Source organism: Tympanuchus pallidicinctus, unplaced genomic scaffold (assembly GCF_026119805.1).
Source record: "Tympanuchus pallidicinctus isolate F22 unplaced genomic scaffold, pur_lepc_1.0 scaffold1, whole genome shotgun sequence".
Taxonomy (NCBI): domain Eukaryota; kingdom Metazoa; phylum Chordata; class Aves; order Galliformes; family Phasianidae; genus Tympanuchus; species Tympanuchus pallidicinctus.
In genome coordinates this window covers 13,689,128-13,705,251 of record NW_026294618.1, presented here as the reverse complement: position 1 = coordinate 13,705,251, position 16,124 = coordinate 13,689,128, and the positions used below count along the sequence as shown (strand labels likewise).

General features: G+C 37.4%; 1 protein-coding gene across 1 annotated transcript in view; it reads right to left on the bottom strand.

The window, feature by feature from the left end:
* ROCK2 (Rho associated coiled-coil containing protein kinase 2) overlaps nt 1-16,124 on the bottom strand; it is a 91,502-nt gene that overhangs the window by 49,373 nt on the left and 26,005 nt on the right. Inside the window, exon 2 of the mRNA XM_052690171.1 lies at nt 4,995-5,076. Coding sequence (XP_052546131.1) covers nt 4,995-5,076 — 82 coding nt within the window. The remainder of the gene's footprint in view (nt 1-4,994; nt 5,077-16,124) is intronic.

The following is a 16,124-nucleotide window of genomic DNA, read 5'->3' as shown; positions in this document are numbered from 1 at the left end:
CAGCAGTATAAATTAGGACTCATGGCTTCAGACGGGCAAACATCTCCTTCAGAGTAAATGAAGGGAGATGCAAGATTTCATCTACCAAAGTGAGCAAGATATACAGAAAGAGAAAACAGCAGTCTGACTTGCTGTCCTCCAACTTGCTGAGGAGATACCCCCAACCTAATGAAACCTTGAAAATACAACTGAGTTGCTCTGTATATACACTGAATACCCAACTGGAAAAGTGTTTAGTACTGCTGACATACATATTTCACAGCCCAGAGGTGTGCAACAAAAACAATTAAAGGGAAGAAGCTCCTCTCCTTTGAAAACAGGCTAAGAGACCTGGGGTTGTACAGCCTGGAAAAAAGACGACTGTGGAGATCTTATAGCAGCCTTTCAATACATAAAGGGAAAACATAAGAAACATGGATAAAGACTTTTTACCAAGGCCTGTAGTGAAAGGACAAAGGGTAAGGGCTTAAAACTGAACAATAGATTTAGATTAGCCGTAAGGAAGAAACTTATGATGAGGGTGGTGACACCAAAATAGGTCCAGAGAACTTGTGGGTGCCCCCATCAATGGCAGTGTTCAAAATCAGGGTAGACATGGCACATTAGTGGAAGCTGCCCCTGCTTAACAGAATGACAACAATAAAAATCAAACTGAAGCCAAACCTGCTCTGATGACTGCAATGACCTGCCAAGGATTCGCCTTAAAGAAGCCAAAGGAAAATAAAAGAGCAAATTAGCTCATTAACTCAAAGTAAGATCTAAATTTCTAAGATGTCTCTTGGTATGGAACATTCCACCTGTGTCACTGGCAGGAAGTATGGAAGACAGAAAATTACAATCAAAGGCAGTAATACCCTGATGTGTTTTCATTTGTAACCATGTAGTACTGTCAAGTGACATTACAGAATGTAAGGGAAGGAACTAGAAATGTTAATTTTGCAAGAAGTTCATCTTAATGAATACAACTACTATGTAAGCACTGTTTGCTTGGAAAGGAAAATGGTAATAGCAACTTCCCAGGAAGTCTCTTCAGGTGTTCAGCTCCTGCTGAACAAGCAGACAAGCGACACGTCTGCAGCAGATGTTCCTTCTATTGTAAAGATGCTTTTGCCATTACAGCTTGGAAGTTCACCATTCTCCCAAATATTAGCAAGTCACTGAGATGATGGAGGTCTTCAATTTTTGAGCAATGCTGGAGAATGCACAGGAAGTCAGTGATCAGTTTATGTAGCCAAGGCTTCTGGACTGTATCAGGCCTATTGATGGAGTCGTTCCCTGTGTAGCTTGGTCTTCCTTGAAAACAGTTCTTCATTCACTTCTATTCTTGACAGCAGATTATCAACGACTAAATAGTTTTCGTTGGTGCTTAAAACGGTTGCTTAATTACTTAAATTTTCCTTATAACAAAAGTTAAAGCAGCTAATGGGCTGCACAGTACCTGCGTGGGAAACAATCTGAAAAAAGGATAAGCCACTAAGACATGATTCAACACTTGACAAATCTCAGATGGCAGGAGAAGGGACTTGGAGGAATTTATTCAATCTTTTACCACAGAGCAGATGACAGAAGAGGAAAAGAAAAGATCATGAAAGATTTACTATACCAAGACTGTGCTGGAAAACTCAACTTTCCTTTCTAAAATTAGTAAGTTAATTCTTGCTCTCAGAGGACTATGAGATTCCTCTCATTGTTTTGGCAATTAGATATTACGCTGTTCTTTCCTGTCCCATGAAAACTGAGGGGGAAAAAAAAAACAAACAAAAAAAAGCCCATAAAACTTCAACCAGAATCCTAACAGTAAACTAAAGTAATTTGAAACACTGAAAGGGACTGGTAGTACTTATGTGCCTCATGTGGTAAGTATGTGTCCTACTTTGGTTCCATATCTTGGAAAATGTGGCAAGAAATCAGAATAATAAGGGAAAGCAGGTGACAAAAAAGTTCCTTGTGTACTAGGCATGTGAAGAGGCTTCTTTCGTGAAGTGGTCACAAAACAGCATATACTAAACTCATACAGTACATGCAGTTAATAAATGTTAACTTTGTTAAGAAAGTTAACACTTGAGTTTCATGAGTTGAGATGAATATTAATGTCTCAGCTGAAAAATAAATTATTTAATTTCTAAATTAATATAATCAATTAATAAAACATTAAACCAACCACTAATGACTTGCAGTAGGTGTGAATTAGGGTGTTTTCTAATCCCTGGGAAAATGGTTTTTAAAAAGTGCCCTTTACAAAGAGACAGTTATTGTGGAAGAATTTAGTTAGCATTTTCCACAGCTTTTCAAGGTTCATGTAACATGAATTAAAATACTTATCTATAAATTCTAAACTCACAAAATGGCCATGGTACCCCTCTGCATCCCTTGGGACACATTTCTGCCTCGAGGAGAGGCGCAAACTCCCAGAACAGCCCACTCACCAGAGACCTGTCAGAATCTTTTTGACACGAATGCTCATCTACGGGTTGCTACAGCTCTTCAGATGCTTAGAAAAATCAGAAGAGACAAGAACTCTTTGTTCCATAACCTAAGACAGTGCCAACTTACTGTTCCATCAATTAATGTGATTTCCAGCTCCTCTACCAGGCCCACAATTGCAAGAAGCTTCAGAAAACACATGTATACTCTTCTCTTCCACTATGTATACTCTTCCACTGATACTGGCTACTCTTAGTTGTCTCCAAAGACATAAGGTATGGGTTCAACTCAAAGCTGCGTAAAATGACAACAATAGTAAGAATCTGTTTGAACCCTTTGTGCTGGCACAAACACTGAAAGAATGACCAGAAACCGGTCGCTTCTTCTTTTGCCAGACTAGTTTTAACAAAAATCAACCAACAAACCAACCAAGCCTGCATTAATACTAATCAGTTCCCCAGTCTGGTTCAAATAAACCACACACACCAAAAGAAAACACCTGAAAGAACTCTGAGCCAAAGCGCTGGTTTCTGACTCTTCTGACTCAGTTGCAATTTGGCAACGTATTATTAGCTTCAAGAGTCTACAAAATTCTCACTTCAGAAATACTTTTCAAGAAGTACATCACAGATGGTATGCAGTACTACTTTTCATTTCCTCACAGGCAGTACTGAAACAGAAGTTACATTGCTAAATTCTGAAGAGATGAACAGCTTCACAATGTGTGGACCAAAGTACTTTGCTGTTGTATGTTTTTCTTTTTTTTTTTTTCCCTCCCCCAAGTACAATAGGTAAGGATAAAGGGTAACTCTTAAAACACATAATTAACTACTGAGACTTTAAAGGATTCATCTATCTGCTATTGTCAGATTTTATTCTTTTTCAAAAGAGCCCAGAAGTCTCTTTAGCTAGTATTTGGCTATTTCAACTATAAACCATCAGCTGATTTAGAAAACAAAGGCAGTAATAAAACTGAACCAAAGAAGACTTTTGCATTCCTGCCATAGCTGGTAGCCTGCATGCCACATCAGATGCTTAGTAATATTTAACACAGCAATGAGAGAGAAGTTAGAGTAGGAGAAGGAGCAGCAGGCATCAGAAATGGAAGGCAGACAGCAAGAATACTCAGGGGTTGCAGGAAAAAGAATCCAAGGTTTAATTGTTTTCCCACAATTGCTTGTCTGAATACTTCACAAGTACTGATCTTCTAGTTAGAAAATGTTTCTAATTGTCTCCTACTGCAAAAATAGTATGCAGATCTGAGTGGTCCATAAAAGTTTCTGTAATTTATTTCATTTTCGTATTTGCTGCAAATTGGTCTTCTCCCTTCGCATTACATTACAATACATGCAAGTAACAAAATTATTTTAAAAGCAGTTCCCAACTTTTCCATTCAAATATATCTGTTTGAGGTCAAATGAATTCAGGACCAAGAAATACTTCAAGGTATGCTTCCACTTCCCAATCCACTGTTTCTTATTTGCTCTATCTTGAGTGATTTCAACAAATGGACAGGCAATGGTCAAGCCAAAACTTCACAGAGAAGCAATCAACTCCACATGAAAAAAAACCATGACAAGGCTTTATACCAGTGACCACTTATTTGAGAAGTGTAAGAGGATACTCAAAGTAGTCCTAGAGCAATGAAGAGCAGGCTCATAATTCTTAACAGAAAAAAATGAAATGGGAAGTGGCATTCACAGTAATTTATATATGCAGCTGAATAAGTCTGAACAACAGTTGTCCTAAAATGTCTTACTTGCTGCAACTTATATTTTAAAGCAAATGATCCACTATTTCTACAGTATTTTATGTACAAAGATGGACAACACTTTAAGAAGAGTAAAATATAGTCACTCTGATGCAACAGTCCTACATTTGCACAAGGTTAATGAACACTAAGATTCTGTCTACAAATAATTTGCAGAAAGTCAAGCATTTACACAAAGGTTCAAAAATGCAACTAGAGATTTTAAGGTACAATAATTAAGTCCTAAAAATCAACAGAAGATGCCTCTTAGAATAAATAAGACTTCATACATTTTGTGTAATTAATTCTTACTTCACAGTAACTGAAAAATGTTTTGCAAATACTTCAAAGTACATATACATCAAATCATAGAATGTTTTGCGTTGGAAGGGACCCTTAAGATCAACCAGTTCCAACCCCCCTGCTATTGACCAGGTTGCTCACAGCGCCATCCAGCCTGGCCTTGAATACCTCCAGAGTGGGGGTATGCACAACCTCTTTGGGCAACCTGTTCCAGTGTCTCACCAACCTTACAGTGAAGAATTTCTTCCTAATATTATAAATATAATATAAAAGAATTTATTTTAAGTGTAGTTCAAAAATTACATTCTACAATCAATATTATCCAACACGTTTTCAACAATATAACTCCTTCAAATGAAGCATCTCTGCAATAAGTGGTCCTTCAAAGCTTTCTGAATACACGAAGTCAGAGGTGTGAAAAATAGTAAAATGAACACCAGTGATGCATTTCTAACCACTCAGCTCCTAAGACTGCAACCACCACATTGTCATTGTTTAAGGGCCACTTTCAACTTACATCTATTTAGGAAATTATCAATGTTCTTGTTCTTCCTCAGCGCCGGATAATCCAGATCAAGGACCAAAGAATTCAAGCCATCCTGAAAACAAATAAAAATAAGTTGAGTTCTAAAATCTAATGTAGTTACTACATCACTTTTTCTAAGAGTCGCAGGCTGAGACAGGTTATATATTATTCAAACAGGTATTACATTCCTAGTAGGCAGATAAAACAAGATCTCGAGTATATTTATACCTCATTCACCCCAAAGCAGTTAAAATACCATGACTGGCTCCAAGTTGGCTTAGAAACATTACAGATACATCACCATCCCTTAGTGGCACTGAGACTTAAGCTGGAATAACACTTTTAATCTTAACCAGTAGTACTCTTTCTGCTTAAACACAGACAATATTCTCTGTTCAATCAAACTGTCTCATTTTTTTTCTACACTTTACATTTTTCCTGTGTATTTGGAAACTTGACATTCGCATTACCCACATTATTACTTGTTCACTGCTCTAAGAAAAGAGCTCGTTTTTTAAGGTTTTTGAACCTCAGCAGGGCACAGAGATTTTAGTTAGAGAGGACGTCGTGTTTATTAATTAATAAGCAGCCAACAGCCTTTCAGCCTTCTTAGTACCTCACGCATATAAATAAGGCCACAGCTAACAATCCTCTTTTTTGTTTTCTAAATATGCCTGGCAAGTGATCACTTCTGGTTCAAATCTCATTAATACAGTTATTCTAATAATATATCTACTGGGATAGACTTAAAGACAGGGCCTGAGATATAAAACACGTTCTGAATGCTGGGCAGTACAAAATATGTTACATATACAAATAAGATGACCTCATTTGTTGAAATGTCACTTCTCAGTTTCACCACAAAAAAACATTCATATTTAAGCACATTTTCAATATTGAGAGATGGAATTGCAGTACTTTTTTTTTTTTTTAATTAGTTATTTCTGCCTCCAGCAAAGGAAGTATTTTGGAAAATATCAGTAGCAGACACCAGACCATGCATGGAAAACAAGGCTTGCTCAAGAAATTACAGGACAGATATATTTGTGTGATTTCCTATACAGACAACTAAAGGTCGGAGACTACAAGCTTGCCTTTCCTCTGCTTAAATTGGTACGAAAATATCATTAGCATCTCACTAGGATCACCTTTGAGGTTCCCAAGAGAATTTCATTTATTGTATTTGACATAAATCTAGAAAATCAGACTTGCAGATGTACTAAAATATTGCATGAAACATAAAACTTCAAGGCTTCAAGTTGCTTTGAAGGCAAAAGCTCACAAAAGGTCCATCTTAACAATTAGGAAATCAACCAAAGGAAGCAGGAGGCCTGTACAGATGAGTAAGGAACTCCCAACTACACTCAGACATCAAATAGAAGTGTACATGAGGCAGGAACAAGGGCAGGATACTGGGAGGATGAAGCTGACATTCCAAGGTGTAAGGCCACATTAGGAAACTCAAGGCTGATCTGCAGATGAGTTGGAAAAGTTTGAAAAAGGCAACAAGAAAGGGTTCCACAAGTACATAAACAGCAGAAGACTCGGAAGACGTGGGTCTGCTGCTGAAAAGAGCAGGGCAAGCTGGTAACAAAAGGTAAACAAAAGACAAAGGCACTCAAGGCATTCTTTGCTTCAATCTTTGATAGTAAGATCAGCCTTCAGGAATCTTAGGTACCTTGTACCAGAGGAAGTGGGAAGACTGGAGTCAGGAAGACTTTCCCTTGGTGAGGACCAAATGCCAAGACCCAGTCCTCCATGACAGGAATGCCTGAACAAACTGGACTCACGCAGGTACATCTGTGATGGGATGCACCTGCAAGTGCTGAAAGAGCTGGCCAATGCCATGCAGGGGCTTTTGAAAAGGTAATGGCAATGAAGAGAGGCTACTGAACTATGGAAGATATCTGTCTTCAATTAGGGCAAGGAGGAAGATTTTGGGATCTAAAGGCTGGATAACCTCACCTTAATTCCCAGCAAATGGGAGTCCTCCTGAAAACCATTTCCAAACACGTGGAGGACAAGAAGGTGATTAGGATTAGTCAGCATGGATTTATGAAGGGGCAACCATGTTGGCAAAGGTAACAGCCCACTACAATGAGGCAACTAGCTTGGTGGATGAGAGAAGAACAGTTGTTGTTTACCTCAACTTCAATAAGACATTTGTCATTGTCTTCCACAATGTTCTCATAAACAAGCTGATGAAGCACAGGTTACACAAATGGGTGGTGAGAGGACTGAAAACTGGCTGACAGACTAGGCCTGGAAGATTCTGATCAATGGCCAAAGTCCAGCTGGAGGCCAGTCACTAGCGGTATACCCTGGGGCTCGATACTGGGGCCAGCAACTTTTAACAACTTCATTAACCACCTGCTGCACCCTGCAAACAAAACAAACAAACAAACCAAATTAGGGGGAGTGCCTGACACACCACAGGGCTGTGCTGGCCTCATTCAGAGGGGCCAGGAAAGGCTGCAGAACTGGACAGAGAGGACATGTGAGGAAACGCATCCAAGGAGGAATAACCCCAGGCAAAGGATTCACCTTTTAAACTGTTTTGTATTGTTTTACGTCACTTTGCAGAACTTCCTTTCGAAAAGAAATATAGTGTTACTAAGCCCAAAGAGAAGGTAATGAATAATACACAGTATCAATTGTTAATTACTTTAATTAAAGCCATTACTTGAGTCTTGATTTTAAACGTTCCTGAAAGACCTATCAAGGAGAAAGGAGTGACGGCCTAGGACATCATACTCTCCTTTCAGACAGACTGAAAACTCAGCACCTATTATTAAATTTGATGAAGTTTTTATGGACGATACAATAAATCTGAAACAAAGTACTGAAGTTGTTAAGTACTTGTGGATTAGTCAGTGCTTGGGTTGTCCAATGACCTGGACATTCCCAACGGAAAGTCCTCTGAGCTAAGACTTCCTGCAAAAATCACGTGATAGAATACGTAATTCCAAACTCTATTTAGCAAGCACCGGCTTCCAAAAAAGGACTTGTCATTCTAGCAGATGTAGCAGAGCATGTCAGCAGAAACACACCTCTTCGCCTCGCAACATGTAGGAAAGGACAGCATTGAATGACACAATGGAATACACGCAGGCCATGTTTTACAATTTTACCTAGCACAGTGAAGTCCTGATTCTAACCAGCAACACATGGCTCTAAATACATATGTCTTAAATTCATATTTCCATTAATATATTTGCAATGTAACAGCATTAATGAGACTGTAGCTTACAGTAGCAACTTACAGTATCAAAATGAGGGCCTTTGTTACTCTCTAGCACCCCTTAAAGTAATTAAAAGTTTCACAGTAGGTCTAGAGTATACGTTGATGGTGAATTACAGGTCCCATCTGCACAAATTCCATAGGAAAAACTAGTTCTCTAGAGCTCCGAGCACATTCTTACTCTATTTTGTCCTCCACAGTCAACTACCTTATTTGTCAGTTTTTTGCCATTCTTTTTTCGTTGCTATTGAAACAGAATTTTAATAGTCACTTACAATTAGGCATGCATTTTAAGGGAAAAGATGTAAAAGCACTCAATTTTATCACAAATTAATGAGGCATATTTTTGGGGAGGGGGGGGTGGGGGAGGAGGAAGGGGGGAAGGAGAAGGGGAGATCAACTGATATTTTAATGCTTTTCGTGCAAAGCTGTTTTAAAGGTTGCTTAAACAAAACACTGCTAAGTGTGTTCTATTTATATCTTATGCACAAAGTAAGGGAAAAGAATTAAGTTATCAACCGCAACAGACGTTTTAGTGAAACTGGGTTACAAGGTCCAAAGCAACCATAACTTCCAAGTTAAACTGAGCTGTACTTAATCATTTCAGATGTCACTGTTTATTCCCTAAGTCGCTCCAATTCCAAAGTTGTTTTTTGTTTTTTTTGAGGGCTATAAAAACTGAGAACTGTATTTGTAGCTATTTTTTTTTTTTTTTATTAGTTCTGTCTCCTTTTCATGAACTTCTGGTAACAGTTTTCATAAGAAGCTCTTAACAAACAGGAATTTGAGAAGAGCACAGCTGCTTGCTAACTATTTGAAAACCTCCTAATTCTTGTCAGCTACATCTGGCATTAGAGAGGCCATTAGTATCAGCACCATTATGATCAGAAAAAGCATCAGTTTATTTTTATGCCTGTGAGCAAACATTATTAGCATCTTTCAAAGACAGCTTTCTAAGCTCTTAAACATGTTTTTAAGGTAGATCTCAAATTCTCATCAGCATATGCTTTATGAAAGTGCCTTGTACATTAGCATTTTGTCAGAAAGTGATTCCTTAAAGCTTTAGATTTTCATTAAAAGGCCCAGTTTACATTACTTGACACTAAGATTGCCCTACAAATTAAAAAGATGGATCCAAAGACTACACAGTCAAATGGTCCCCTCAAACTGAAGATAAACAATCCAGGAAATGACATCTCCTCTGTCTAGGCCTCACAGATAAGTCACTTGAACCAGGAAATATGTTATTAAAGTGATTTCACTGTTCACTTCCTCTTTCTGTTATTACAAAAGGTTCAGAAGCTAAACAGGCCCAAAATAGCAATTTCCAAACAAACACACTGTTGGCAAAGACAGCTCTGCCCACACCATTCCATTAAAAGGCTTTTGCTCTTGGCAAACAGGCTGAGACATTCTCTCAGGACTGTTTTCCAAGAGAAAAGTCTACATTAGATATTTTTGCACCACCATCCTACATCAAGAGAGACGGGGTCCCAACCACTCTGGCACCAGAAATCTCTGGGGACAACACTGACTGAGAAAGCCAAACAGTGCAACTCCTACTGTGACAACGCCTGAATTAACCTTTTTTTCTTAAAAAAAAATAAAAAATAAAAAATCTTAGGAGATATTAAAACTATTAGATGTTTAAGTTTTTTTCTTTATGACAAACGAGGTTATAGCAGGGAGAATTAATGCTGGCTTCTAAATAACCAGCTCGATGTTAATTCACAGCAAACCCACCAAAGCCCTCGCAGAATTAAACCATTTCATGCTGATTCTCATTTTCAAAACTAAAATACTTATTTGAACCTGTCTAAAGGTGATGCACACATGTACATTCCACAGGATGCCAGAACAGCTGAAGCTACTTCCATTTACTCCTTAACTTTATGCTGAGGAAAAAAAAAGTAGAAACAACTCAAGGCCAAAAAATAAGCACAAAACGCTTCCTTAGCACCCACAGGCTGCAACTCATAACTCTGGAAAATCAGCAAAGTTCACTAAAGCATTACATGTAAGAAACTCTCTTTCCTTTTTGTCAGCTGCCCGAGTCCTCAAATAAATTTTAATAAACTATAGTGCAGTAGGAAGAAAGGACAGAAAAGTATGCAACTTCAGACCACATTTTTCTAATTTGACCTATGTGCTTTTTAAAGCACTGCTTCCTTAATCTCTGCACACATGAGCTGACCATCTAATGACTCTTCACCAGGATTAAATACCTGCTATATTCTTCTATATGACAAATGGACCCTTAAATAATTCTTGTCTTTCCTAAGCGATTATTTCTTTCCGTATCATAGATGGCACCTTTGGATACTCAGTAACAGCATACAATAGGAAATAGAACTGACAGCTCATATGCAAGGCAAGCATACTGTTTTTCCCCAGCTTATTCTACTCTAGTGATCATTAGAATACACTGTAATTCATTGTTATATTATTTAAGATTAATCAGTGTGTGAAGGAATACTTCATGTCATGATAATAAAGCCAGTGTTTTATGTGCAGAAGTTTGCATTTCTCCAAGTTCTTCAACAGTTCTACATTAAATAACAGATTTCAGTTTTGGCAGTACTGAGTACATGCACTTCAGAAACCTGAATGCACTTGCCCACAAATAAATACATAAATATTTAACAGCAGGTTTTAACATGCAATTTCCTTACAGTATGGAATAAGTACTAAAGCACAAAATAAACACTGTCTGTAATTGAATAGATGTAGATCTTTCTTCATTGTACAGTGAACCTCTCACTGGTTGCCACCATGTGCTACCTCCTACATGCACACTGTAATGGTTTTATGCTGTGATGTCAAACTGTTTAATTATAAAAACAGGATGACAACAGACCAAAAATGGCTGCATCCTTACAGAGCAATGAAAGAATAAACACAAAGCAAAAAGGCAATCAAAACAATTATCCTTAAAAGGCAGGCGATGGGGGAACTTCCCAAACTATAAACCTGCATTGAACCCAGAAGATTAATATGTGAGATTAAGTTTGCAAGCTTTTTTTCCTGTTTCTCATAAAAATAAAACAGTGTAATATAATCAAGTTCTGGCAGAATACACGATAAAGCAAAGCATCTTAACACAGGAGTAAGAGAGAAGATTCACCACTCTCATTAGCAAAACTATATGGTACAGGAAATCATGGAGAAAATATCTGAAATGTAATTATTAGGAGTGTGGTATAAGATTTGGAAAAGTGTGTCAAATAAATTCATCTGGGTTTGCCCCGTTAAAACTCTAGGGAATCTTTTCATTATCATTGTAAAGCATCAGAATGAGTAACTTATCTGTTAAAAGCAAATAAAATCAACATATGACACCAAGCTCAGAATTCCAAGCATGTACTTCGTACTGTATTTCAAATTATCTTAAAATGAAGAAAGAAGTAACAATAAAGGAATCAACTCAAGGGATGAGCACAAAAAACTACACCATCAGATGTTTTTGAAATGAACTGAATGTATACAACGTGAAAACAGGAATAATTAAACAGGAAGATAACAGGAAAAGACAGAGTTATAGGGGATCAGAATTCCAATCCAGGCTGTATAAACAGGAGGTTCACTCTGCAAAACCTCACAGAGGACTCATGTTCTGTATGTAGTAGTTCAGCCTAAGACACTGTATTGCATCCAACTCTGTGAATCCCTATAAAAACAGCAGAAGACAAGTTGGAGGAGAACCAAGAAGAGGATAACAACAGCAGGAAAGTGACAGGCAATGCACACATGGGAACACTGTGGAAACCAAAGTTTTTAGTCTTAAAAAAGATCTGCTTTTAAAAAGACATGACAATTCTGCTCAAAACATTAAAAGCCATTGTGAACAATAATGATGGATGTTTTCCCACATCTCCAGAAACAGCATAAGAAATCGGCTGAATTTCAAGCGAAGATTCAGGTTACAGACTACGACAAAACCTCTGAACAGCCACAGCGACGAACTGACATCATATACAGAACCAATGAAGCTGAGAAATTTGCTTCACGGAAGACAAGCAGGTTAGCCCAGCATTTGTTGCAGTAGTTCCACCACTGAGTCTGCCTCTGTGATAAGGACTCTATTGGAGACTGCTAACAGCCCTTCCAAGCCTGCCTGGGAACTCTTCAGAGCAGAACTGAAGAAATGTCCAAAAGTGGGAACTTAGGCCAGAGGACTCAGAAAGCATAGTAAACTGGCAGCTGTCACTAAATGTACAGCAATTTAATCTTTCCATCATCCATTTTAATTAAACAATGCATTAACAGTTTACTTTCCTCCCAAATGTAACTGTAAAATTCATTACTTCTTTCTCTGCCAAATCAGCTATTTTCCATTTTCTCCATAAACCTTTGCAAAACGAAACGGGTCCTGCATGCCTTGCTAGTTAGCTCTGTAGCCATGGAAAATTCAACAGTTCAGCACAATCTCCTTTATCAGAAGTCACTGTACATTTCCAGGTTCTTTAGTTCACTTTGATTTTACAATCCTTATTGCCTCCAAAAAAATAGAAAAAGAAAAAGAAAAAAAAAAAAGTGCACTGAAGCCAAGAACTGCAAACCTCTTAAAATAACACCAGAGATAATTTCGTATTAATTTGAATTCTCTAAAGCCTTTAATAGCAAGCTTAGCTTCTTAACAAGAGAATAAAGGCAGCATGGTGATTTTGCTTGTTAACTCCTGCTGCAAACCACTTATGCATCACTTCAGGAGATTTTTCAAGCAATTGGGGAAAATAGTGTAAATATTAGATTTGCAAGTAAACTACCAATGCACAGAAAACAAACCTGTGCCTGGAACTGCTCCTCTGCCCCCCTAAAGAAGTGGAATTACCTACTGCCCATAAAATTCCAACAGAAAGCACAGCTTCTTATTCATTTCTTCCCCCCAGAAAGCAGAACTTTCACAAGCTACAGCTGCGGGAGTCAGAGGTAATATCAGGAATACAGACAAAAGGTCAGAGCTCATCTGCTGTGGAGGCAGGAGACAGATGTACAGCATATTCTTAAAAACCTGTTTTGACCACAAGGCCATCCTTGTTTCATACTAAATAAGGGCTCTGCTTCTCCATCATGAAAATGTTTCTCTTTCCTTACCCTCAGGCAGCCCCGTCTGCGAAGTCAGTTTCAGCAACAAGCCACTGCACCTTATACAACCACAGCCATCTATCCCTCAATTTCACTGTGGGCTTATTTTTGGATAAATATATTTTATACATATTACACCATATATTATATTTTTCATTAATCTGCTTAGTAGTTGTGGATAAAGAAGATGTAGGAACCAATCTGACAACTAAGATGTATACTTAAGAGTCCATAATGAAAACTGTTAAAGTCTCACAGCAATTGGAATCACAAAAAATGAGATCTGAAAGTAAAAAAATCAAGACAGCATCTGGCAGCCTCCTCCTCTGAAAGTACAATTAACTGGAAGAAATAAAAGGACTTTTTTCCCCCAATCAACGATACAGAACAGTTACAAAATCTCTCTGTACTAAAAATATCAGCAAGTATTTAGAACATTTCCAACCCAATAAGTGCACCTCTCACGTTACCTCCTGCCTAACCTCGAATTTGATGCCAGCAGTGCATTCTAAGCAGCTCTACTTATATCTTAAAATACAATTCCACGAACCCAGAATTCCACTTAAAGTGATACAGAGAAGTGAAGCAATCAAAATTGCATCTAACATTGGAGTAAAGAATTCTACAGCAGTATGGAAAAAGGCAGAAAACTTCTTGCCACAGATTGATTATTTACTTATATTTTTAAAAAGCTCAAGGTGTCAAGACCAATCCATCAGGCACCAGGATACTCTGACCCATTTGCTAGCAAAAAAAAAACAGGAAAGAAACAATTCAAGTCAAACAGAAAGAGACAAAACAAAGTTCTACCATTTAGGTACTCATACAACAACACATGGCTGTGTTTTGTAAAGGAAAACTAGAAAGGAAATAAGTGTAAAAATGACAGCTGGGTGAAAGGTAAGAGACAGCATGAAAAATGTAATATTGTGTAAACAGACACAGGGGAAAAAAGGGAGAAAAATAATTTTAAACATTGATGAGTCAAAAGATCTTCTTCAACCTTAAATTATGCTTGTTCTATCATCTAGTAGAATGCACAGTAACACACTTGGCTAAAGGCTGACTTTGAATAAGTAGCTACCTAATGACACTGGAAGAAAATGTATGGAATTTAAACAAAATAAGCATATAATTTAATTATACCAATCATCAAGATCTCAAACAACTGAAGCTAAAGGCATTGGAGGCATGCGAGGCCAGACTGGATGTGGCTCTGGGCAGCCTGGTCTGGTGTTGGAGATCATTCACATAGCAGGGGGTTGAAACCAGGTGATCACTGTGGTCCTTTTCAACCCAGCCCATTCTATGATTCTGTCATTCTATGAAAGATTATCAACACATGGAAAACCAATCTTTTTTCCCAATAATGTACAAGCATTACAGATTGGTAAGGAGATCATTATCTTAATCCAAAAAAAGTTAAGCAGTTCTAAAAAATGTCTTTCACAGAAACAGACTAGAAGTAGATGAAATGATTTACAAATCCTTTCAGCTCATTTAATTATATTTCAATAAAATATTACATGAATACCTAGTTTTTAAAACAAACTGACATTCTTAGAAGTATTTATATCTGTTCACAATGATAGCTAATATAAACCTTGTTGGTTTTTTTTCCTCAGGCTTTTGAAAAGGTATCAAACTCAAAAAACCATTCTTATGCAATCCTTATAAAAAAGACTTGCAGCTTTCTTTAGTGAAACTGCATCTTCATGTAGCATAACTCCCCTTTCATACATACAATCAGCTTCATTTGTGGAGTGTCAAACAATCACACTGCAGCATCCTGCTCCACAGTTCAACATGTGCCCTACTCCAGAAGCAAACTTCACCGATGACTCTAGATTGCAATAAAATTTATTATTAATTGTCTCTCAAAAAGATAACACATTTTTCCATAAAATAAGCTTACACATAAGTATTAAAATACATTTAAATGCATTTTTTAAAAAAATCATTCAAATTTCAGTTCCTGCGTTGGAACTACCAATGAAACATTGTATGTTTTAAAGTGGAACGGGAACTTTTGGAGATTGCTTCTGCTGAAACTCAAACACCTTTAGGGTTTGACAAGACCATCTTCCACCCTTTGTAATATCCATGATGACCAGGTTTTATCTTGATTTGAAATTTGAAGAAGTTGCTTACCAACTTCCATAATAAGAAGATATTTAGGAGGCTGCTAGCTCCCGCCTCTAGCAACAGAAAGGAACATACTGGATTGCACACTAAGTACCACCAGAATTGTTTGACCTTCTGTGTTTTTTTCCCTAGAACTGGAAGAATACCTCTTTCTTTGTCATCTCAAATCATTTGAAGAATCTTCCCATTCCTGAAATACTAACAAAAATAAAATGAGAAGAAAAAAAGGGGAAAAAAACCACGTAACTGGCTTTGAGCAAGAGAGAAAACCAGAGTACCTCATGAAATCAAATCTGAATTAATCCCTGATTCTACAATTCTGTTTGACTTGAATACATGCAGAATGGCACCATTAAGATCAGTTGTTATACAATGGGTTCAAAAAAATTTCTCATTTAGCAAATGATAGTTGTTAAATAAAGAAATCCTTTACTAGGGAAAATAACAATAAATAATAATAAAAAAGAAAGCATAACAGTAGCATAGAAGGGTGGTTGACAGTGACTTCCTCTCTACAGATTGCAAGGGATTAACTTCAGAAAGCTTGATGAAGTGAGAATCTAGTGTTATTTACTACTGTAATTACTCATTTTTCATGTCCCGAAGCAGAAAGTTTCTTCTGCATATAAATCAGTATTAATCACATATTT